This window comes from Oncorhynchus masou, chromosome 33 (genome assembly GCF_036934945.1).
Source record: "Oncorhynchus masou masou isolate Uvic2021 chromosome 33, UVic_Omas_1.1, whole genome shotgun sequence".
Lineage (NCBI taxonomy): Eukaryota > Metazoa > Chordata > Actinopteri > Salmoniformes > Salmonidae > Oncorhynchus > Oncorhynchus masou.
Window position 1 is genome coordinate 15611405 of NC_088244.1, and position 26066 is coordinate 15637470.

Sequence of the window (26066 nt, forward strand, 5' to 3'; positions counted from 1 at the left end):
CGGATCCTAGTTGACTGGCAGATCTGGAAGAGTCTGGCTGACTGGCAGATCTGGAAGAGTCTGGCTGACTGGCAGATCTGGAAGAGTCTGGCTGACTGGCGGATCGGGAAGAGTCTGGCGGATCTAGAAGAGTCTGGCTGACTGGCAGATCTGGAAGAGTCTGGCTGACTGGCGGATCTGGAAGAGTCTGGCGGATCTGGAAGAGTCTTGCTGACTGGCGGATCTGGAAGAGTCTCGCTGACTGGCGCAGACTGACGTATCTGGAAGAGTCTGGCTGACTGGCGGATCTGGAAGAGTCTGGCTGACTGGCGGATCTGGAAGAGTCTGGCTGACTGGCGGATCCTAGTTGACTGGCAGATCTGGAAGAGTCTGGCTGACAGGCGTATCCTGGCAGACTGACGTATCTGGAAGAGTCTGGCTGACTGGCGGATCTGGAAGAGTCTGGCTGACTGGCGGATCTGGAAGAGTCTGGCTGACTGGCGGATCTGGAAGTGTCTGGCTGACTGGCGGAACTGGAAGAGTCTGGCTGACTGGCGGATCCTAGTTGACTGGCAGGTCTGGCAGAGTCTGGCTGACTGGCAGATCTGGAAGAGTCTGGCTGACTGACGGATCCTGGCGGATCTGGAAGAGTCTGGTTGACTGGCGGATCGGGAAGAGTCTGGCGGATCTAGAAGAGTCTGGCTGACTGGCAGATCTGGAAGAGTCTGGCTGACTGGCGGATCTGGAAGAGTCTGGCGGATCTGGAAGAGTCTTGCTGACTGGCGGATCTGGAAGAGTCTCGCTGACTGGCGCAGACTGACGTATCTGGAAGAGTCTGGCTGACTGGCGGATCTGGAAGAGTCTGGCTGACTGGCGGATCTGGAAGAGTCTGGCTGACTGGCGGATCCTAGTTGACTGGCAGATCTGGAAGAGTCTGGCTGACTGGCGGATCTGGAAGAGTCTGGCTGACTGGCGGATCTGGAAGAGTCTGGCTGACTGGTGGATCCTAGTTGACTGGCAGATCTGGAAGAGTCTGGCTGACTGGCAGATCTGGAAGAGTCTTGCTGACTGGCGCAGACTGACGTATCTGGAAGAGTCTGGCTGACTGGCAGATCTGGAAGAGTCTGGCTGACTGGCAAATCTGGAAGAGTCTTGCTGACTGGCGGATCTGGAAGAGTCTGGCTGACAGGCGTATCCTGGCAGACTGACGTATCTGGAAGAGTCTGGCTGACTGGCGGATCTGGAAGAGTCTGGCTGACTGGCGGATCTGGAAGAGTCTGGCTGACTGGCGGATCCTAGTTGACTGGCAGATCTGGAAGAGTCTGGCTGACTGGCAGATCTGGAAGAGTCTGGCTGACTGGCAGATCTGGAAGAGTCTGGCTGACTGGCGGATCCTAGTTGACTGGCAGATCTGGAAGAGTCTGGCTGACTGGCAGATCTGGAAGAGTCTTGCTGACTGGCGGATCTGGAAGAGTCTGGCTGACAGGCGTATCCTGGCAGACTGACGTATCTGGAAGAGTCTGGCTGACTGGCGGATCTGGAAGAGTCTGGCTGACTGGCGGATCTGGAAGAGTCTGGCTGACTGGCGGATCTGGAAGAGTCTGGCTGACTGGCGGAACTGGAAGAGTCTGGCTGACTGGCGGATCCTAGTTGACTGGCAGATCTGGAAGAGTCTGGCTGACTGGCAGATCTGGAAGAGTCTGGCTGACTGGCAGATCTGGAAGAGTCTGGCTGACTGGCGGATCCTAGTTGACTGGCAGATCTGGAAGAGTCTGGCTGACTGGCAGATCTGGAAGAGTCTTGCTGACTGGCGGATCTGGAAGAGTCTGGCTGACAGGCGTATCCTGGCAGACTGACGTATCTGGAAGAGTCTGGCTGACTGGCGGATCTGGAAGGGTCTGGCTGACTGGCGGATCTGGAAGAGTCTGGCTGACTGGCGGATCTGGAAGAGTCTGGCTGACTGGCAGATCTGGAAGAGTCTGGCTGACTGGCAGATCTGGAAGAGTCTGGCTGACTGGCGGATCCTAGTTGACTGGCGGATCTCGAAGAGTCTGGCTGACTGGCGGATCTGGAAGAGTCTGGCTGACTGGCGGATCTGGAAGAGTCTGGCTGACTGGCGTATCCTGGCAGACTGACGTATTTGGAAGAGTCTGGCTGACTGGCGGATCTGGAAGAGTCTGGCTGACTGGCGGATCTGGAAGAGTCTGGCTGACTGGCGGATCTGGAAGAGTCTGGCTGACTGGCGGATCTGGAAGAGTCTGGCTGACTGGCAGATCTGGAAGAGTCTGGCTGACTGGCGGATCCTAGTTGACTGTCAGATCTGGAAGAGTCTGGCTGACTGGCAGATCTGGAAGAGTCTTGCTGACTGGCGGATCTGGAAGAGTCTGGCTGACAGGCGTATCCTGGCAGACTGACGTATCTGGAAGAGTCTGGCTGACTGGCGGATCTGGAAGGGTCTGGCTGACTGGCGGATCTGGAAGAGTCTGGCTGACTGGCGGATCCTAGCTGACTGGCGGATCTGGAAGAGTCTGGCTGACTGGCAGATCTGGAAGAGTCTGGCTGACTGGCGGATCCTAGTTGACTGGAAGAGTCTGGCTGACTGGCGGATCTGGAAGAGTCTGGCTGACTGGCAGATCTGGAAGAGTCTGGCTGACTGGCGTATCCTGGCAGACTGACGTATTTGGAAGAGTCTGGCTGACTGGCGGATCTGGAAGAGTCTGGCTGACTGGCGGATCTGGAAGAGTCTGGCTGACTGGCGGATCTGGAAGAGTCTGGCTGACTGGCGGATCCTAGCTGACTGGCGGATCTGGAAGAGTTTGGCTGACTGGCAGATCTGGAAGAGTCTGGCTGACTGGCAGATCTGGAAGAGTCTGGCTGACTGGCGGATCCTATTTGACTGGCAGATCTGGAAGAGTCTGGCTGACTGGCAGATCTGGAAGAGTCTGGCTGACTGGCGGATCTGGAAGAGTCTGGCTGACTGGCGGATCCTATTTGACTGGCAGATCTGGAAGAGTCTGGCTGACTGGCAGATCTGGAAGAGTCTGGCTGACTGGCGGATCTGGAAGAGTCTTGGTGACTGGCGGATCTGGAAGAGTCTGGCTGACTGGCGTATCCTGGCAGACTGACATATCTGGAAGAGTCTGGCTGACTGGCTGTTCTGGAAGAGTCTGGCTGACTGGCGGATCCTGGCTGACTGGCAGATCTGGAAGAGTCTGGCTGACTGGCAGATCTGGAAGAGTCTGGCTGACTGGCGGATCTGGAAGAGTCTGGCTGACTGGCGGATCTGGAAGAGTCTGGCTGACTGGCGGATCTGGAAGAGTCTGGCTGACTGGCGGATCTGGAAGAGCAGCTCGGACTGAGGGGCAGCTCGGGACTGAGGGGCAGCTCGGCACTAAGAGGACGCTCAGCACTGAGAGGAAGCTCAGCACTGAGAGGAAGCTCAGCACTGAGAGGAAGCTCAGTCAGGTAGTTGGTTCTGGCAGATCCTGGCTGACTGGCGGTTCTGGCAGATCCTGTCTAACTGGCAGATCTGGAAGAGTCTGGCTGACTGGCGGATCCTAGCTGACTGGCGGATCTGGAAGAGTGTGGCAGATCTGGAAGAGTCTGGCTGACTGGCAGATCTGGAAGAGTCTGGCTGACTGGCGGATCTGGAAGAGTCTGGCTGACTGGCAGATCTGGAAGAGTCTGGCTGACTGTCAGATCCGGAAGAGTCTGGCTGACTGTCAGATCTGGAAGAGTCTGGCTGACTGGCAGATCTGGAAGAGTCTGGCTGACTGGCGGTTCTGGCTGCTCCATGCTGATTGGCGGCTCTTACTGCTCCATACTGACTGACGGCTCCTTCTGTTCCATGCAGACTGGCAGCTCTGGCGGCTTCTTGCAGATTGGCAGCTCTGGCGGCTTCTTGCAGACTGGCAGCTCTGATGGCTTCTTGCAGACTGGCAGCTCTGGCAGCTCCATGCAGACTGGCATCTCCTTGCAGACTGGCAGCTCCTTGCAGACTGGCAACTCTAGCTGCTCCATGCATACTGACAGCTCTGGCTGCTCCATGCAGACCGGCAGCTCTGGCTGCTCCATGCAGACTGACGGCTCCTTGCAGACTGACAGCTCTAGCTGCTCCATGCATACTGGCATCTATTTCTGCTCCATGCAGACCGACAGCTCTGACTGCTCCATGTAGACTGGCTGCTCTGGCTGCTCCATGCTGACTGGCAGCTCTGGCTGCTCCATGCAGGCTGGCAGCTCTGGCTGCGCTGAACAGGCAGGAGACTCAGGCTGCGCTGTAGAGGCGGAAGGCTCTGGCAGCGCTGGACAGGCGGGAGACTCCGGCAGCGCAGGAGAGGAGGAAGGCTCTGGCAGCGCTGAACAGGCGGGAGACTCCAGCAGCGCAGGAGAGGAGGAAGTCTCTGGCAGCGCTGGAGAGGAGAAAGGCTCTGGTAGCGCTGAACAGGCGGGAGACTCCGGCAGCGCAGGAGAGGAGGAAGGCTCTGGCAGCGCTGAAGAGGCGAGGCGCACTGTAGGCCTGATGCATGGTGCTGGCACTGGTGGTACTGGGCCGAGGACACGCACAGGAAGCCTGGTGCGGGGAGCTGCCACCGGAGGGCTGGTGTGTGCAGGTGGCACAGGATGGGCTAGACCGTGAAGGCGTACTGGAGATCTTGAGAGCAGGGCTGGCACAGGACGTGCAAGGTTAGGGAGGTGCACAGGAGGCCTGGTGCGTGAGGCTGGCACCATCTTCACCAGCCGACTAACACGCACCTCAGGACGAGTATGAAGCACTGACCCAGGTGCCATCAAATCCCCGACACACTCCGTCGGGCGAATTCCATGCTTAAAGCACCAACACAGCAACTCCCTCATTTCTCTCTCCTCCAATTTCCCCATTAACTCCTTCACAGTCTCTGCTTCGCTCACCTCCAACACCGGCTCTGGTTCTGGTCTCCTCCTTGGCTCCTCACGATAAACAGGGGTAGTTGGCTCAGGGCTGACTCCTGACTCTGCCACACTCTCCCTGAGCCCACCCCCCCCAATACATTTTTGGGGCTGACTCGGGCTTCCATCCGCGTCGCCGTGCTGCCTCTTCATACCGGGCGCCTCTCCGCTTTCGGCGCCTCTCCGCTTTCTCCGCCTCCGGTTCTTCCTTGGGGCGGCAATATTCTCCAGGCTGTTCCCAGGGTCCTTCTCCGTCAAGGATCTCCTCCCAAGTCCATTTCTCCAAGTAATGCAGCCTCTCCCACTGCTGCTGCTGCTTGTGTTGCTTCTCCTGCAGTTGCTGCTGCTGCTTCTGTTGCTTCTCCTGCAGTTGCTGCTGCTGCTGCTGCCTCTGTTGATTCTCCTGATTCCAGCGCCTCTCCGCTTTCGCCGCCTCCAGTTCTTCCTTGGAGCGGCGATATTCTCCAGGCTTTGCCCAGGGTCCTTCTCCGTTTAGGATTTCCTTCCAAGTCCAGAATTCCTTATTTCGTATCTCCTGCTGCCGCTGTTGCTTCTCCTGCTGCTCCTGCCTGTTGACACGCCGCTTGGTCCTGTTGTGGTGGGTGATTCTGGTACGGCTTTCTAGGTGTGAAGGAGAGTCGGACCAAAATGCGGCTTGTAGATTGCGATCCATGTTTATTAAGCTGAAGCAACACGAATCTAAATACAAACACTACAAAACAATAAACGTAACGAAAACCAAAACAGCCTAATACTGGTGCAAATAAACACAGCACAAGGACATCAGGACACTAAGGACAATCACCCACGAAACACTCAAAGAATATGGCTGCCTAAATATGGTTCCCAATCAGAGACAACGATAAACACCTGCCTCTGATTGAGAACCACTTCAGACAGCCATAGACTTAACTAGAACACCCCACTAAGCTACAATCCCAATAAAAACACACCACATACAAAAACCTATGCCACACCCTGGCCTGACCAAATAAATGAAGATAAACACAAAATACTTTGACCAGTGCGTGACACTAACCACTTTAAACAATGCTACTTAATATAATGTTTACATACCCTACATTACTCATCTCATATGTATATCTATATACTGTACTCTATATCATCTACTGCATCTTTATGTAATACATGTATCACTGGCCACTTTAAACTATGCCACTTTGTTTACATACCCTACATTACTCATCTCATATGTATATACTGTACTCGATACCATCTACTGCATGTTGCCTATGCCGTTCTGTACCATCACTCATTCATATATCTTTATGTACATATTCTTTATCCCTTTACACTTGTGTGTATAAGGTAGTAGTTTTGGAATTGTTAGGTTAGATTACTCGTTGGTTATTACTGCATTGTCGGAACTAGAAGCACAAGCATTTCGCTACACTCGCATTAACATCTGCTAACCATGTGTATGTGACAAATACATTTGATTTGATTTGATCTCCCGACGTCCTCATGGACGTGGAATATTGACTTGTATCGCGGGTGACTTGGCTGGCATGTCTGCGTCTATGTCTAGTATAATTATACACACCAGTCTCACAAGTAGAGGTTTTTTGCGATGATCCATTTTTAAAACGTACATATAACACATCTCTCTGAAACCACCCACACCACACATCTCTCTGAAACCACCCACACCACACATCTCTCTGAAACCACCCACACAACACATCTCTCTGAAACCACCCACACCACACATCTCTCTGAAACCACCCACACCACACATCTCTCTGAAACCAGCCACACCACACATCTCTCTGAAACACCCACACCACACATCTCTCTGAAACCAGCCACACCACACATCTCTCTGAAACCACCCACACCACACATCTCTCTGAAACCAGCCACACCACACATCTCTCTGAAACCACCCACACCACACATCTCTCTGAAACCACACACACCACACATCTCTCTGAAACCACCCACACAACACATCTCTCTGAAACCACCCACACCACACATCTCTCTGAAACCACCCACACAACACATCTCTCTGAAACCAGCCACACCACACATCTCTCTGAAACCACCCACACCACACATCTCTCTGAAACCAGCCATACCACACATCTCTCTGAAACCAGCCACACCACACATCTCTCTGAAACCACCCACACCACCATACAAGGTGAAATTAAAAGGGTATAACACGAGCCACCCAAATGAGTGACCTTTGTGTACTGTAGTAATTCATTAGGGGAATGACATGAATGTATGCACACTACGCCAAGAGAAAGCATGATGGTAGGTCTAACTGTAATCAATCCTACTTAGCATAATTAGCTAGTAGCCACTGTCAGCCATCAGCCATTAGGCAGTGTGCTGTGGAGTGAAGATGGCCTGAATCAACATGCAATGCACAGTTACATGCACACAGTAATATACATTATTGTGGAGAGTCAGATTAATACAATAGTTTGTTTAAACATTTTACATGCTGTGAAAGAACAATTTCCCTAATAATCCTGTTTATATGAACACATCTGAAATCAGGCTATTGATGGGACTTTTGATAAATGCAGAAAATGCAGAAAATCACGAATCAGAATTAACATTCTGCCACAGTGACCATGTTTAACTCACAGATGGGGGGTGGCTGGTAGCCTAGTGGTTAGAGCCTTGAGCCAGTGACCGAAAGGCTGCAAGATCAAATCCCGGAGCTGACAAAAATAAAATAAGAATTTGTTCTTAACTGACTTGCCTTGTAAAATAAAATAAATAAATAAATAAAATGTCCAATGAGGGCCTAGGAACAGTGGGTTAACTGCCTGTTCAGGGGCAGAACAACAGATTTGTACCTTGTCAGCTCAGGGGTTTGAACTTGCAACCTTCTGGTTACTAGTCCAACACTCTAACCACTAGGCTACCCTGTCACCCCATGAGAATCTGTTCTTAGCTGACTTGCCTAGTTAAATAAAAAAGGCTTGCACTACTGATGCTGACTCATGCACAGATCAAATAGACCATTGGGATGCTGCAAAAGCTGTTTACATGTCCTAATCATTCAAAAGATTGCTCAGAAAACCAGGTTTGTCTTTTCCTTACGCTCAGAGTTTACTTGTACAGTCCTACTGCCATAATCAGTTTAATATCAAACTGTACAAGTAAACTTAGTTATACTGACCAGACGTGAAGCTATGCTCCACCCCACTAACCTTCAAGGTCCAATGCAGCTGTTTTTATCTCAATATAAAATAATTTCTGGGTAACAATTAAGTACTTACTGTGACTATTTTAAGTTAAAATGGTCAAAAATAAACAAATAGCTTCAAGAATTTTGCTAGGACTATCTGGGAGTGGTCTGAGTGTAGAGTGGGAAACAGAACATTTGCTGTTATTGTTAGAGATGTTTGGAACTCTCTTTCTGATTGGTCTATTAATAATGTTTCCGCATGGTGATGTCATCGTGGAAGGCCAAAACTCCATCCCACATCTCAAATGGCTCTTACACCAAAAGGGCATTATCATCATTTTCACAATTTCACAGTATTATTCCAACCTTGTGTGTAAATATATACCATAAAACTTTAATTAAATGCCAAGTCTCAAACAGCTGCCTGTCCCTTTTAACAGCCAGGCAACGGCACACTTTTCAGCAAATGTAACGCTGGGTCTGAATAAATAGTTTACGGGGTTACCATGAATTATAATTCATTGTTTACTTGGTTTAATGTTTGATTTGTTCCATTCAATAATTCAGTAATGCCTCTAAAAAATAATGGCAATCATCAGTTTTTATCTCAAGTAAGAAACTTCCAGCCATTAACTGCTAATAGCTGAGAACTGCTAGCTAACTGGCAGGCACAAAAACTGTCAACAACTTCAGGAGTACAGACCCCCAGAAAAGGTCTGATCGCCCTCTAGCCGCAAAATTAAGAACTGCCTAAAATGTCCAGTCAAAAGGAGAATAATTATTCTGCCAAGGAAAAGTTATTTTCTTTCCGAAATAGAGGCATACTAAGACAAAAGAAACATGAAACAGTGTGTACATGATAACACATTCGTGCAGGAAATGAAGAAATTGATTAAAATCCTGTAATTAACCAATTAACTATGCAAATGTACAATTAACTATGTAAATGTGCAAAAGCTCTCTGTAGTCTGTCTGTCTGTCTCTCTGTCTCTCTCTCTCTCTCTCTCTCTCTGTCTCTCTCTCTTAAGATCTAATTTGTCTACATGTCTCTCTCTCTCTGTCTCTCTCTCTTAAGATCTAATTTGTCTACATTGTCAATATAATATCCTTTCAAACATCTTATATCTATGTTACAGTGTGTGCCCTTGTATTCAGCACCTCTCTCTCTCCCTCTCTCTCTCTCCCTCTCTCATTCTCTCTCTCTCTCATTCTCTCTCTCTCTCTCTCTCTCTCCATGATGGCACATTGCCTCCGTGTTGCTGTACTCCCTCCACTCTAAGTGGTTGACCATGGAGTTCAGTTGATACGGAAGTGAAAGTATAGGATGTTTTAATGAAACATGGAAGGTGATGCTCTCAGTACACTGTATACGATGGCTTTGATTCAGTGTGGAGAATCTCAAATACCACTATCAGGGCTGGGAAAGTCATTTCACTGTTTGTTGAGAGAGAATTTTAAAAAAAGACAGTACTTTTATCAAGGAAAATGATTTATGTTCATTACATTTGTCGTGTATCTAATATTGACTACAAGGTTTATGAACCTTAATATCATAACTATGACACTGATTACAGAGTGTGTACAACTAGTCAACTACAGATGACCATGGATGTGTCTGGCTGGGACATAACTCTCATCACTGTACCTCTATATGAACCTCCTTTTCTTTGTGTGCCCCTTCCCAAGCATGGAGACCCCCAGTAGCCCCCGGCTGGGGAAGCTGTCATCAGGGGGGGCTTCAAGAGGTCGTCCCCCCAAACAGGCCCACCCCCAGGAGGCTGCCAGGACCACAGCTACAGGCCCAGAGAGCAACAAACAAAGTGAGTGACCACTAGACTGACCATGCATTGACCACGGACAGTCACTGTGTGTGGGCTTTGTTTCAGCAAAGCTCTCATGGGTTCCCGAGTGGCGCAGCGGTCTAAGGCACTGCATCTCAGTGCTTGAGGTGTCACTACGAACACCATGGTTCGAATCCATGCTGTATCACAACTGGCTGTGATTGAGAGTCCCATTAGGTGGCGTACAATTGTCCCAGGTTTGGCCGGGGTAGGCTGTCATTAAGAATGTGTCCTTAACTGACTTACCTAGTCAAATAAATCGACATCTGAAACAGTCCTGCTGAAGATGTTCATGTTGTTCTCTCACCTCGGGACACATTGTTGCTTTTCCTGTTTTCTAAAATGTTAATCATCGTAATTCATAAGCAGTACTAATAACGTTATACAGTCGTTGACCACAAGCAAGTCTTTGGATGGACTAAACTGTGGAGTCTAATTCCAATCCAATTAAGCAGAAGATCATGATGGCTTTGTTAAAACTACAAGATATACTTGGAAAACTATGCCTTGTCTAATATGACAGAGTCTCAGGCCTGACCAATGAGAGTCTAGCAGATTTAGACTCCTGGACATCCCCTGAATAGGACATTTTCCTGTTAATATTCAGCTATGTACAGTGAATGTTTCAGCTGTTAATATTCAGCTATGTACAGTGAATGTTTCAGCTGTTAATATTCAGCTATGTACAGTGAATGTTTCAGCTGTTAATATTCAGCTATCTACAGTGAATGTTTCAGCTGTTAATATTCAGCTATCTACAGTGAATGTTTCAGCTGTTAATATTCAGCTATATACAGTGAATGTTTCAGCTGTTAATATTCAGCTATGTACAGTGAATGTTTCAGCTGTTAATATTCAGCTATGTACAGTGAATGTTTCAGCTGTTAATATTCAGCTATGTACAGTGAATGTTTTAGCCGTGGTGTGTGTTTGTGTGTGTGTGTGTGTGTGAGCCTGCTCCTCATTAAAGGACAAATCTACTCAAAACCACAAATTCCTATAATTTACAGTGTTAAATAACAGTAATATAGTTGTGGAAATCTGTTGCAGCTCAAGTCGACTTCAAAATTCACAATGCTCTCTCTATTGGCAGGCTGGCTAGCTAGCTAGGTAGCTACACACAATAATTCCAAAGTTAATATTAGCATGTGAAGTGGCTAGTTAGCTGTAAATATCCTTGAACAATGTCACGCCCTGGCCATAGAGAGGCTTTTTATTCTCTATTTTGGTTAGGCCAGGGTGTGACTAGGGTGGGCATTCTATGTCCTTTTTTCTATGTTTTGTATTTCTATGTCTTGGCCTGGTGTAACGGCTTTCTTGGTGTGAGAGAGAGTCGGACCAAAATGCAGCGTGGCTATTTTAGATTCATGTTTAATAAAAAACAACTAAACACAAACACTACAAAACAAGAAACGTAACACGAAAACCGAAACAGCCTTTACTGGTGCAAAATAACACATAGACAGAAACAAGGACAATAAGGACAATCACCCACGAAACACTCAAAGAATATGACTGCCTAAATATGGTTCCCAATCAGACACAACGATAAACACCTGCCTCTGATTGAGAACCACTTCAGACAGCCATAGACTAACCTAGAACACCCCACTAAGCTACAATCCCAATACCTGTGAAAAAAACCCAAGACAAAACACACCACATATAAAAACCCATGTCACACCCTGGCCTGACCAAATAAATAAAGAAAACACAAAATACTAAGACCAGGGCGTGACACCTGGTATGGTTCTCAATCAGGGACAGCTGTCTATTGTTGTCTCTGTCTCTGAGATCCATACTTAGGTACCCTTTTCCCCCACATGTTTTGTGGGAAGTTAACTTTGACTTTGTTCAGGGCACATAGCCCAAAGCTTCACGGTTTGGTTTGGTTTGGTTTGGTTCTTTGTTTTGTCTGCGTCATTTTTAATAAAGAGAAAATGTACTGTCGCATGCTGCACCTTGGTCCAGTCCTTCAGCCAGCCGTGACAAACAAACTGTACTATCAATTTAGGAGTCAACAATCTCACCATGTTCAACCTGCAGATCGATGTGCTTTGCAGAGTGGAGTCTGACATTCACAACGGCCATGCAACAGCTCCATGCAATGCACCCTGGGCTAAAGAGGAAAACAAATAGGATAAATGTGGTGGACCCTCTGTTAAATTGCACATTTCTCAAGGCTCATTCAGGAGAAGACAACCTCCCGCGTTATGACAGCGACCAGTGTTTAAACCTGACATGTATGATATGTTTAATGTAGTGACAGCGACTTTATCACAGTGCTACATCATACCGGCCCAATTTCTGCCTGATTGAACAGCAATAACTCAGATACACATGAAAACATGAAACGACACCGGGAATCGATAGAACTCACAGATGCACAGAAACTATTTAACATTCGAAATGGGTGAAGTCAGATTGCTGTTTGGCAGAGTGGAAGGGCTAATTTTGCAAGACAGATTTGGCACCTTAGGAAAGAAGAGGGGAAAATAGTTCCCCCATAGATGTGTGTGTGTGTGTGTGTGTGTATGTTTGGTAAAGATAGTGTGTGTGTCATGACAATGAGGCTGTTTGTTCCAACCTCCCCCATTCGGTCGCATATCATTTGAATCTAAGATAATATGGAAATATAACGTAGACCACAATAAGCGGTGAATACAAATGAGGATGTCTGTTGCTTAAAGGCAAAATCCACTCAACTACCTTTTGGTCTTTCTTTTTTCATTAGTCCACTGTTGATAGGTTTCCAAATGGTTTTCCATGTCAGTAGTCATGTTTTCAAGATATTTGACTTTTGAGAAGCAAAGTGTCAACGGCCACATCATCATGATTTTTGTTAACCTTTATTTGAGGCAAAATGCGGCAAAGTGTATTTTCTTTATTCTGTGTGTAGCACGTCACATGCCCAGGGATACCTCTGGGCCCTTGTTGTAGTTTAGAACAGGTTGCCACAGGTTTCCCTGGTCAGGTCACATGGTCAGGTAATTGTCCTGGCCCTCGTTATGTTTTATGCACTTCTCTCTTCCTCTGACCTTCATGTGACTGGTCAGTTAATGTTTAAGCTCTATTTTCTCTGACCCTCCTGTGACTGTTTAGTTAATGTTTAACTTCCTCTGGCTGGACCAATGGTAACTAACACACCAGTTGACTGATGGATGAGTGTTCTCAGTGTGCAGTGGTTTATACATTCCTGCCTTTATTGCCCATAAACAGCTGGTTATAAATCAGTCAGACTCGTGTGATAAGTTGTTACCCTGTCCCACCCCTGGTTCTCCACAGCACTGGGAATCAGAGCCAGAACAGGAAAGAGGGAAAGAGAAGGGGTGGGGGCTAGCAACACTTGTGAGATTTGGTTTGTTTCGGTATTTGAATGTACAAAATACACTTATAGCCATAACTCTTTGAGGTAGTGGATGACCTCTCGGATAGGATAGTGGATGACCTCTCGGATAGGATAGTGGGTGACCTCTCGGATAGGATAGTGGATGACCTCTCGGATAGGATAGTGGTTGACCTCTCGGATGGGATAGTGGATGACCTCTCGGATAGGATAGTGGATGACCTCTCGGATAGGATAGTGGATGACCTCTCTGATAGGAGAGGAACAGTACATTCCTTCCAAACAGGCAAGGGTACAAACAGGAAAACAAGTTAGGGTCATTTCATTTTCATTGTGGTCCTGTCAGGGAGGAGGCACACTTACTTGGCTGTGGTTCACTAGTGAGTAATGACAATGCTATTCCATCATGTGGCCTGTGTTATTATCATCCTCCTGCTAGCATCCTGCTGTTAGCATCCTGCTGTTTTCATCCTGCTGCTAACAACCTGTTACTATCATCCTGCTGTTATCATCCTGCTGTTATCATCCTACTGTTATCATCCTGCTGTTATCATCCTGCTGTTATCATCCTACTGTTATCATCCTGCTGTTATCATCCTGCTGTTATCATCCTACTGTTATCATCCTGCTGTTATCATCCTGCTGTTATCATCCTGCTGTTATCATCCTGCTGTTATCATCCTACTGTTATCATCCTGCTGTTATCATCCTGCTGTTATCATCCTACTGTTATCATCCTACTGTTATCATCCTGCTGTTATCATCCTGCTGTTAGCATCCTGCTGTCATCCTCCTGTTGCTAGCAACCTGCTACTATCATCCTGCTGTTATCATCCTGCTGTTATCATCCTACTGTTATAATCCTGCTGTTATCATCCTGCTGTTATCATCCTACTGTTATCATCCTGCTGTTATCATCCTACTGTTATCATCCTGCTGTTATCATCCTGCTGTTATCATCCTACTGTTATCATCCTGCTGTTATCATCCTACTGTTATCATCCTACTGTTATCATCCTGCTGTTATCATCCTGCTGTTATCATCCTGCTGTTATCATCCTGCTGCTATTATCCTACTGTTATCATCCTGCTGTTATCATCCTGCTGTTATCATCCTGCTGTCATCCTGCTGTCATCCTACTGTTATCATCCTACTGTTATCATCCTGCTGTTATCATCCTGCTGTTATCATCCTGCTGTCATCCTGCTGTCATCATAATCCTGCTGCTATTATCCTGCTACTATCATCCTGCTGTTATCATCCTGCTGTTATCATCCTGCTGTTATCATCTTACTGTTAGCATCCTGCTGTCATCCTCCTGTTGCTAGCAACCTGCTACTATCATCCTACTGTTATCATCCTGCTGTCATCCTGCTGTCATCATAATCCTGCTGCTATTATCCTGCTATTAGCATCCTGCTGCTATTATCCTGCTATTATCATCCTGCTGTTATCATCCTGCTGTTATCATCCTGCTGTCATCCTGCTGTCATCATAATCCTGCTGCTATTATCCTGCTATTAGCATCCTGCTGCTATTATCCTGCTACTATCATCCTGCTGTTATCATCTTACTGTTAGCATCCTGCTGTTACATCCTGCTGCTATAATCCTGCTATTATCATCCTGCTGCTATAATCCTGCTGTTAGCATCCTGCTGCTATTATCCTGCTGCTATAATCCTGCTGTTATTATCCTGCTGCTATAATCCTGCTGTTACATCCTGCTGCTATAATCCTGCTGTTATCTTCCTGCTGCTATAATCCTGCTGCTATAATCCTGCTGCTATAATCCTGCTGTTAGCATCCTGCTGTTATTATCCTGCTGCTATAATCCTGCTGTTACATCCTGCTGCTATAATCCTGCTATTATCATCCTGCTGCTATTATCCTGCTGCTATAATCCTGCTGTTATTATCCTGCTGCTATAATCCTGCTGTTACATCCTGCTGCTATAATCCTGCTGTTATCTTCCTGCTGCTATAATCCTGCTGCTATAATCCTGCTGCTATAATCCTGCTGTTAGCATCCTGCTGTTATTATCCTGCTGCTATAATCCTGCTGTTACATCCTGCTGCTATAATCCTGCTGTTAGCATCCTGCTGTTATTATCCTGCTGCTATAATCCTGCTGTTAGCATCCTGCTGCTAAAATCCTGCAGTTGTCACCCTGCTGCTATAATTCTGCTATTACCATCCTGCTGCTATTATCCTGCTATTAGTATCCTGCTGCTATAATCCTGCTGCTGTTATCCTGCTATTATCATCCTGCTGCTATTATCCAGCTATTAACATCCTGCTGCTATTATCCTACTATTATCATCCTGCTGCTACAATCCTGCTGCTATTATCCTGCTATTAGCCTCCTGCTGCTATAATCCTGCTATTAGCCTCCTGCTGCTATAATCCTGCTGCTGTTATCCTGCTATTATCATCCTGCTGCTATTATCCAGCTATTAACATCCTGCTGCTATTATCCTACTATTATCATCCTGCTGCTACAATCCTGCTGCTATTATCCTGCTATTATCCTACTATTATCATCCTGCTGCTACAATCCTGCTGCTATTATCCTGCTATTAGCCTCCTGCTGCTATTATCCTGCTATTAGCCTCCTGCTGCTATAATCCTGCTATTATCATCCTTCTGCTATAATCCTGCTGTTAGCGTCCTGCTGCTATAATCCTGCTGTTAGCGTCCTGCTGCTATAATTCTGCTGTTATCATCCTGCTGCTATAATCCTGCTGTTAGCGTCCTGCTGCTATAATTCTGCTGTTATCATCCTGCTGCTATAATCCTGCTGTTAGCGTCCTGCTGCTATAATTCTGCTGTTATCATCCTGCTGCTATAATCCTGCTGTTAGCATCCTGCTGTTAGCGTACAGCTAGTGGTTGTTTTGGTTATATTGTAGCCCTATTAGTGTGCTGGCTCTTTCACTTACGGTGACTGGAAAGTACCCAGTGTTACCACAGGGTTTCTGTACATTTCCTGTGAATACCAAGGCACATGGGACTGTAGAATAATACTGTATTCATGCATTAAGCCAAGAGAACTTGTCCCCTGTCCCCAGGTGGAGAGGAAGCTAAAGTTAAGCATGTGTCTGGAGGAGAAGGGCTTCAATGACCCTCATAATACCCGTAACAGTGTTTCTCTCAGCTGGAGTTGTAATAGTGGTTGTTGTCCAACTCTTCTCAGGTACCGTTGCGCTGATATTGTGAAGTGAACAAGAACAATTGGGATCCAGGCTACCCAGACACAACATTTTGAGTCACTTGTCACGTATAAAGTCACATTTAGATTAAGGCTTTGACGGTACCAGTATCACAATATTTTTCCCATGGCAAAAATGAAAATACAAAGTGTAGCAAACTCTTTGTTCCTTTAAAAACTTGCCATATGTAAAATAGTGTGTGCTATAGGTTAAAACATGTTTTTTTGAGGACTCTTAACATAATGATGTTTGTTTCCAATATTAGGGCTGTTCTGAAGAACTTAATTCCGCTTTGTGTCTTGCCACGATACTAACCAGTATAATAACTAGTAACTAACGATACTAACCAGTATAATAACTAGTAACTAACGATACTAACGGGCCTAATTTAGATACAGTAAAATAAATGTTTAGGACAAACCAGCAAATAGCGTCGGAAGTACAGTATTGTGTGAGGCATTCTATACACATACTATGTATTTCCAGCGCAGCAGTCCAGTGGTTTTACTGGGAGAGGGATTCCTTCACTAACAGAAGCGGCATGGAGTCCTCACATTGTAGTCCTCGTAGGGATTAAGCGATGTGGTTGAGTTGTGACTCTGCCATACCCAAAACACAGCTACCATGACAGGATGTGGCCAGAGAGGGTGTCTGTCTGGACTAGACTACACTCTTAGACAATAAAGTTTCCAAAAAGGTTATTTGCAGTGGTGTAAAGTACTTAAGTAAAACTACTTTAAAGTACTACTTAAGTCGTGTTTTGGGGGTATCTGTACTTTACTTTACTATTTTTGATTACGTTTACTTCTTTACATTCCTTAAGAAAATAATGTACTATTTCCTCCATACATTTTCCTTGACACCAAAAAGTACTCGTTTCATTTTGAATGCTTAGCAGGACAGGAAAATAGTCAAATTCACACACATATCAACCGAAAGTCCCTGGTCATCCCTGCAGCCTCTAATCTGGCAAACTCACTAAACACACATGCTAAGTTTGTAAATTATGTCAATGCTGGAGTGTGCCCATGGATTTCCGTAAATATAAAAATAAAAAGATGACATCTGGTTTATATAATATAAGGAATTTTAAATTATTTATACTTTTACTTTTGATACATAAGTATATTTTAAACAAAATACTTTTAGACTTTTACTCAAGTATAATTTTGCTGGGTTCCATGTAGAACTTTCTGTGGGAAGGGTTCTACATGGAACCCAAAAGGGTTCTACTTGGAACCAAAAAGGGTACTGAGGCTGATGCCCTGCAGGTGTTTGTAAATGCATATACACACACTCTCATTCAAATAAACACATACAAGAACACACACATACATGTAATAGTGGCAGACATGCTCACAAACAAATACAGTTGGCTGTTCTGATTTTAGTTGTCCTCGATGTCCTTTTGTTTTCTTCTCTTTTCCCTTTTTCTCTTTGGTTCATTCTCTTGGTTGTTGGTGCATTGGTGGGTTATTGGGGGTGGGGGTTCATTCTCTTGGTTGTTGGTGCATTGGTTGGTTATTGGGGGTGGGGGTTGATTCTCAAGGTTGTTGGTGAATTGGTGGGTTATTGGGGGTGGGGGTTGATTCTCAAGGTTGTTGGTGCATTGGTGGGTTATTGGGGGTGGGGGTTCATTCTCTTGGTTGTTGGTGCATTGGTGGGTTATTGGGGGTGGGGGTTCATTCTCAAGGTTGTTGGTGAATTGGTGGGTTATTGGGGGTGGGGGTTCATTCTCTTGGTTGTTGGTGCATTGGGGGTTCTTGGGGGTGGGGGTTCATTCTCTTGGTTGTTGGTGCATTGATGGGTTATTGGGGGTGGGGGTTCATTCTCTTGGTTGTTGGTGCATTGGGGGGTTCTTGGGGGTGGAGGTTCATTCTCTTGGTTGTTGGTGCATTGGGGGTTCTTGGGGGTGGGGGTTCATTCTCTTGGTTGTTGGTGCATTGGGGAGTTCTTGGGGGTGGGGGTTCATTCTCTTGGTTGTTGGTGCATTGGGGGTTCTAGGGGTGGGGGTTCATTCTCTTGGTTGTTGGTGCATTGGGGGGTTCTTTGGGGTGGAAGTTCATTCTCATGGTTGTTGGTGCATTGGGGGTTCTTGGGGGTGGGGGTTCATTCTCTTGGTTGTTGGTGCATTGGGGGGTTATTGGGGGTGGGGGTTCATTCTCTTGGTTGTTGGTGCATTGAGGGGTTCTAGGGGGTGGGGTTCATTCTCTTGGTTTTTGGTGCATTGGGGGTTCTTGGGGGTGGGGGTTCATTCTCTTGGTTGTTGGTGCATTGTGGGGTTCTTGGGGGTGGGGGTTCATTCTCTTGGTTGTTGGTGCATTGGGGGGTTGTTGGGGGTGGAGGTTCATTCTCTTGGTTGTTGGTGCATTGTGGGGTTCTTGGGGGTGGGGGTTCATTCTCTTGGTTGTTGGTGCATTGGTGGGTTATTGGGGGTGGGGGTTCATTCTCTTGGTTGTTGGTGCATTGGGGGGTTCTTGGGGGTGGGGGTTCATTCTCTTGGTTGTTTATGCATTGGTGGGTTATTGGGGGTGGGGGTTCATTCTCTTGGTTGTTGGTGCATTGGGGGGTTCTTTGGGGTGGAGGTTCATTCTCTTGGTTGTTGGTGCATTGGGGGGTTCTTGGGGGTGGGGGTTCATTCTCTTGGTTGTTGGTGCATTGGGGAGTTCTAGGGGGTGGGGGTTCATTCTCTTGGTTGTTGGTGCATTGGGGGTTATTGGGGTGGGGTTCATTCTCTTGATTGTTGGTGCATTTTGGGGGTTCTTGGGGGTGGGGGTTCATTCTCTTGGTTGTTGGTGCATTTGGGGGTTCTTGGGGTGGGGGTTCATTCTCTTGGTTGTTGGTGCATATGGGGGTTCTTGGGGGTGGGGGTTCATTCTCATGGTTGTTGGTGCATTGGGGGTTCTTGGGGTGGGGGTTCATTCTCTTGGTTGTTGGTGCATTGGGGGGTTCTTGGGGGTGGGGGTTCATTCTCTTGGTTGTTGGTGCATATGGGGGGTTCTTGGGGGTGGGGGTTCATTCTCATGGTTGTTGGTGCATTGGGGGTTCTTGGGGGTGGGGTTCATTCTCATGGTTGTTGGTGCATTGGGGGTTCTTGGGGTGGGGGTTCATTCTCTTGGTTGTTGGTGCATTGGGGTTCTTGGGGGTGGGGTTCATTCTCATGGTTGTTGGTGCATTGGGGGTTCTTGGGGGTGGGGGTTCATTCTCATGGTTGTTGGTGCATTGGGGGTTCTTGGGGTGGGGGTTCATTCTCATGGTTGTTGGTGCATTGGGGGTTCTTGGGGGTGGGGGTTCATTCTCATGGTTGTTGGTGCATTGGGGGTTCTTGGGGGGTGGGGAATGGAATTAATTGTATTTATAAAATAAAAAAAATCTTCCTGTGGACTGTGGGAGGAGTCTCGATCGAATGGTTGAGCTATTTGGGGAACTGTGTGTGGGGGGGGGGGGTCTTGAAAGGGTTCATGTTTTTGGCCTGGTGGTGGATCTGTTAACGTGCCCTTGAGCAGGGCATTGGCCCTGGATGCTTCTGTGTGTCGCTCTGAATGGGAATCTGTTGGATGACTGGTGTGGTGTAGTTGTTGGATGACTGGTGTGGTGTAGTTGTTGGATGACTGGTGTGGTGTAGTTGTTGGACGACTGGTGTGGTGTAGTTGTTGGATGACTGGTGTGGTGTAGTTGTTGGATGACTGGTGTGGTGTAGTTGTTGGATGACTGGTGTGGTGTAGTTGTTGGATGACTGGTGTGGTGTAGTTGTTGGATGACTGGTGTGGTGTAGTTGTTGGATGACTGGTGTGGTGTAGTTGTTGGATGACTGGTGTGGTGTAGTTGTTGGATGACTGGTGTGGTGTAGTTGTTGGATGACTGGTGTGGTGTAGTTGTTGGACGACTGGTATGGTGTAGTTGTTGGACGACTGGTGTGGTGTAGTTGTTGGATGACTGGTGTGGTGTAGTTGTTGGATGACTGGTGTGGTGTAGTTGTTGGATGACTGGTGTGGTGTAGATGTTGGATGACTGGTGTGGTGTAGTTGTTGGATGACTGGTGTGGTGTAGTTGTTGGATGACTGGTGTGGTGTAGTTGTTGAGCGGCTTCACTGCAAGTACATTGTATGTTTCGAATATTCAATACATAAATAATAAAACATTTTAAAAAGGGTACTTCAAAGGGTTCACCTAGGAACCCTTTAAGGTTCTAGATAGCACCTTTATTCTAAGAGTGTAGTGTGTGTGCCTGCATGCCAGAGTCGTGGTCGTATGGTTCTAACCACGGGAAATGCCAGAGTCGTGGTCGTATGGTTCTAACCACGGGAAATGCCAGAGTCGTGGTCGTATGGTTCTAACCACGGGAAATCCCAGAGTTGTGGTCGTATGGTTCTAACCACGGGATATGCCAGAGTCGTGGTCATATGGTTCTAACCACGGGAGATGCCAGAGTCGTGGTCGTATGGTTCTAACCACGGGAAATCCCAGAGTCGTGGTCGTATGGTTCTAACCACGGGATATGCCAGAGTCGTGGTCGTATGGTTCTAACCACGGGAAATCCCAGAGTTGTGGTCGTATGGTTCTAACCACGGGAAATGCCAGAGTCGTGGTCGTGTGGTTCTAACCACGGGAAATCCCAGAGTCGTGGTCGTATGGTTCTAACCACGGGAAATGCCAGAGTCGTGGTCGTATGGTTCTAACCACGGGAAATGCCAGAGTCGTGGTCGTATGGTTCTAACCACGGGAAATTCCAGAGTCGTGGTCGTATGGTTCTAACCACGGGATATGCCAGAGTCGTGGTCGTATGGTTCTAACCACGGGAGATGCCAGAGTCATGGTCGTATGGTTCTAACCACGGGATATGCCAGAGTCGTGGTCGTGTGGCTCTAACCACGGGAAATGCCAGAGTCGTGGTCGTATGGTTCTAACCACGGGATATGCCAGAGTCGTGGTCGTATGGTTCTAACCACGGGAAATCCCAGAGTCGTGGTCCTATGGTTCTAACCATGGGATATGCCAGAGTCGTGGTCGTATGGTTCTAACCACGGGATATGCCAGAGTCGTGGTCATATGGTTCTAACCACGGGAAATGCCAGAGTCGTGGTCGTATGGTTCTAACCACGGGATATGCCAGAGTCGTGGTCGTATGGTTCTAACCACGGGAAATGCCAGAGTCGTGGTCGTATGGTTCTAACCACGGGATATGCCAGAGTCGTGGTCGTATGGTTCTAACCACGGGAAATCCCAGAGTCGTGGTCGTATGGTTCTAACCACGGGATATGCCAGAGTCGTGGTCGTATGGTTCTAACCACGGGAAATCCCAGAGTCGTGGTCGTATGGTTCTAACCACGGGATATGCCAGAGTCGTGGTCATATGGTTCTAACCACGGGAGATGCCAGAGTCGTGGTCGTATGGTTCTAACCACGGGATATGCCAGAGTCGTGGTCGTGTGGTTCTAACCACGGGAAATGCCAGAGTCGTGGTCGTATGGTTCTAACCATGGGATATGCCAGAGTCGTGGTCGTATGGTTCTAACCACGGGAAATCCCAGAGTCGTGGTCGTATGGTTCTAACCATGGGATATGCCAGAGTCATGGTCGTATGGTTCTAACCACGGGATATGCCAGAGTCGTGGTCATATGGTTCTAACCACGGGATATGCCAGAGTCGTGGTCGTATGGTTCTAACCACGGGATATGCCAGAGTCGTGGTCATATGGTTCTAACCACGGGAGATGCCAGAGTCGTGGTCGTGTGGTTCTAACCACGGGAAATCCCAGAGTCGTGGTCGTATGGTTCTAACCACGGGAGATGCCAGAGTCGTGGTCGTATGGTTCTAACCACGGGAAATGCCAGAGTCGTGGTCGTGTGGTTCTAACCACGGGAAATCCCAGAGTCGTGGTCGTGTGGTTCTAACCACGGGAAATCCCAGAGTCGTGGTCGTATGGTTTCTAACCACGGGAAATGCCAGAGTCGTGGTCATGTGGTTCTAACCACGGGAAATCCCAGAGTCGTGGTCGTGTGGTTCTAACCACAGGAAATCCCAGAGTCGTGGTCGTATGGTTCTAACCACGGGAAATGCCAGAGTCGTGGTCGTGTGGTTCTAACCACGGAAATCCCAGAGTCGTGGTCGTGTGGTTTTAACCACGGGAAATCCCAGAGTCGTGGTCGTATGGTTCTAACCACGGGAGATGCCAGAGTCGTGGTCGTATGGTTCTAACCACGGGAAATCCCAGAGTCGTGGTCGTGTGGTTCTAACCACGGGAAATCCCAGAGTCGTGGTCGTGTGGTTCTAACCACGGGATATGCCAGAGTCGTGGTCGTGTGGTTCTAACCACGGGAGATGCCAGAGTCGTGGTCGTATGGTTCTAACCACGGGAAATCCCAGAGTCGTGGTCGTGTGGTTCTAACCACGGGAAATCCCAGAGTCGTGGTCGTATGGTTCTAACCACGGGAAATCCCAGAGTCGTGGTCGTATGGTTCTAACCACGGGAAATGACAGAGTCGTGGTAGTGTCTGCCGCATGGTGGCAGTTCACCAGTGACATAGGATGTAGGGCTTTTTGTTCTCTGAGCATTGGCTGCTTGTGTGTGTGTGTGTGTGTGTGTGTGTGTGTGTGTGTGTGTGTGTGTGTGTGTGTGTGTGTGTGTGTGTGTGTGTGTGTGTGAGTGCCTGCGGTTCTTAGATGTCAGGCTACCAACAGTGTAGACCCTAGTCTCCAACCCACCACACAGACTCCATCTGCTGACCAAGCATATCTTTGTAGAATCTCTCTCTTTCTCACTCTCTCACTTTCTCTCTCTCGCTCTCTCTTTTCTCTCTTCTTCTCTCTTTCTACCCTCCCTCTCTCTCATCTGTCCCAAAGCCTTTCTCCTCTCTGTCGATGTCCACCCCTTTAAACTCTCTCAGTGGTGAAAACACAAAATCGATAGGAGGTATAGATTAGTAATGTTTGTTTTGAGGGAGAAATTGAATTGTTGTGGGTTTCTCTGTCTGGTGTTGGCGAGTGTGTATGAGATCCCTTTTTCTTCTAGTCACACCTCCTTTTGGCAGGATGAGGGGATGGGGAGTGGAGGAGGGGGGAGGACTGTGTGTGTGTCTGAACTGCTGTTCTGTGTCTGGATCTGTGTTAGTTATACATGGTAATCATACGTATGTCATGAACGATAACCTGAACAAGAGCAAGCTATAGCCTTTTATGCGCCATGCTAATAATGTAGTACGTGGGAAACTGTCTAGGAAATTCATCCCTCTCAGAGCAATGTGTGTTTTTCTCCTCAGCAGCTCCTACGTGATATCATTTCACCAGTGGGCCTGATTTCCCATGATTCTAGATGGAAGTTCAGTCATCCAGAGCTTCTGTGATTGGATGAGAGTGAGCAGACTGTTGGTTTTGGGCCAATAGAATGCTAGAACAAGGTTTAGTTAACTTCTATGGCCTCTTTAGAATGGTGTGAGGCAGACCAGGCAGTCTGGCAGTGGAACAGAATGCTCTACAATCAATGGAAGTCTATTCAAGATGCTCGATTATACAGCAGAAATCAGTGAGTATTGGGTTTTCTGTTGATTCTGCTGTTTAAAGCGTGGCATATCCTCTTTGGTAACAAGATACCCCCACAGTTGAGCTGTGCTTTGTGTGGATTCTTGGCTCATAGAGAATGCTCTCTAGTGCACTTTGTGCTATCAAATGGAGAAGTGACGTTTAGTCCTGTGTGTGTGTGTGTGTGTGTGTGTGTGTGTGTGTGTGTGTGTGTGTGTGTGTGTGGGTGTGCACCTTGCATAGCCCTCAGCCAGAGAGGGAAAGGGAAAATGAATGTGTCTGGGCTACCTGAAGCTGTAATGTTATGGTGGTGACACTCCTCTCTGCCTATTAACTGTCTGGAAACAGACCAGGGAGCGATAGAGATGTCAGACAGAGAGAGGGGGGAGGGAGAGAGAGAGAGGCATACAGAGTGAGAGAGGAGAGAGAGAGAGAGAGAGGGGGGAGAGAGAGAGGATAGGGAGAGAGAGACAGAGGTGGGAGTGAGATAGAGAGGGGGAGAGAGAGAGACAGAGGTGGGAGAGGGGGAGAGAGAGAGACAGAGGTGAAAGAGGGATAGAGAGAGAAATAGAGAGAGAAAGAGGTGGGAGAGAGAGGGGGGAAGGGAGAGAGAGAAATAGGTAGGAGAGAGACAGACAGAGATAGAGGAGAGGGAGAGAAAGACAGAGAGGGGAGAGGGAGAGAAAGACAGAGAAAGATAGGGGAGAGGGAGAGAAAGACAGAGAAAGAGAGGGGAGAGGGAGAGAAAGACAGAGAGGGGAGAGGGAGAGAAAGACAGAGAGGGGAGAGGGAGAGTAAGATAGAGAGGGGAGAGGGAGAGAAAGACAGAGAGGGGAGAGGGAGAGAAAGACAGAGAGGGGGAGAGAGATAGGGGGAGAGGGAGAGAAAGACAGAGAGGGAGAGAGACGGAGAGAGAAGGGAGAATGAGAGAAAGACAGAGAGGGGAGAGAGAGATAGAGGGAGAGAAAGACAGAGATTGAGAGAAAGAGAGGGGGAGAGTGAGAGAGAGAAAGAGAGAGAGGGGAAGATGGAGAGAAAGAGGGGTAGAGTGAGAGAGAGAAAGAGAGAGACAAAGAGAGAGAGAGCAATGAGATTATTACTAACATTTCAGAGGGAGAGTGAAAGACATGAAAAGAGGAAAAGGTCAGATGGGGAAAGAGTAGATCAAGACATTGAGGATAGAATTGCTAGGATAAAAGAAGAGGGTGAGAGAGAGAAGGAAAGGGTGAGAGAGAAGGAAAAGGTGAGAGAGAGAAGGAAAGCGTGAGAGAGAGAAGGAAAGAGTGAGAGAGAAGGAAAGGGTGAGAGAGAGAAGGAAAGGGTGAGAGAGAGAAGGAAAGAGTGAGAGAGAAGGAAAGGGTGAGAGAGAAGGAAAAGGTGAGAGAGAGAAGGAAAGGGTGAGAGAGAAGGAAAGGGTGAGAGAGAGAAGGAAAGGGTGAGAGAGAGAAGGAAGGTTGAACAAAAAAGAAAGAGACTGTAAGGAATTGATGTCTAGTGGGGAGAGAGAGAGATCAAGTGAGAGGACAACTACACACACACACACACACACACACACACACACACACACACACACACACACACACACACACACACACACACACACTACTGTAGGAAATACACAAACACACACTCTGTCGGAAGTACACACACACACACACACACACACACACTCACACACACACACGACTGTAGGAAATACACAAACACACACTCTGTCGGAAGTACACACACACACACACACACACACACACACTACTGTAGGAAATACACAAACACACACTCTGTCAGAAGTACACACACACACACACACACACACACACTACTGTAGGAAATACACAAACACACACTCTGACAGAAGCACACACACACACACACACACACACACACACACACACACACACACACACACACACACACACACAGACACACACACACACACACACTACTGTAGGAAATACACACACACACACACTACTGTAGGAAATACACACACACACTACTGTAGGAAATACACACACACACACTACTGTAGGAAATACACACACACACACACACACACACACACACACAC

General features: G+C 47.5%; 1 protein-coding gene across 5 annotated transcripts in view; it reads left to right on the forward strand.

Annotated features, from left to right (window-relative positions):
- The window catches only part of znf512b (zinc finger protein 512B), an 89841-nt gene that overhangs the window by 11404 nt on the left and 52371 nt on the right, over positions 1–26066 (forward strand). For all 5 annotated transcript variants that reach the window (XM_064956516.1, XM_064956514.1, XM_064956515.1 and 2 more), the window contains one exon: positions 9767–9900. In XM_064956516.1, the coding sequence (XP_064812588.1) occupies positions 9768–9900 (133 nt within the window). In that variant the 5' untranslated portion in view covers position 9767. The remainder of the gene's footprint in view (positions 1–9766; positions 9901–26066) is intronic.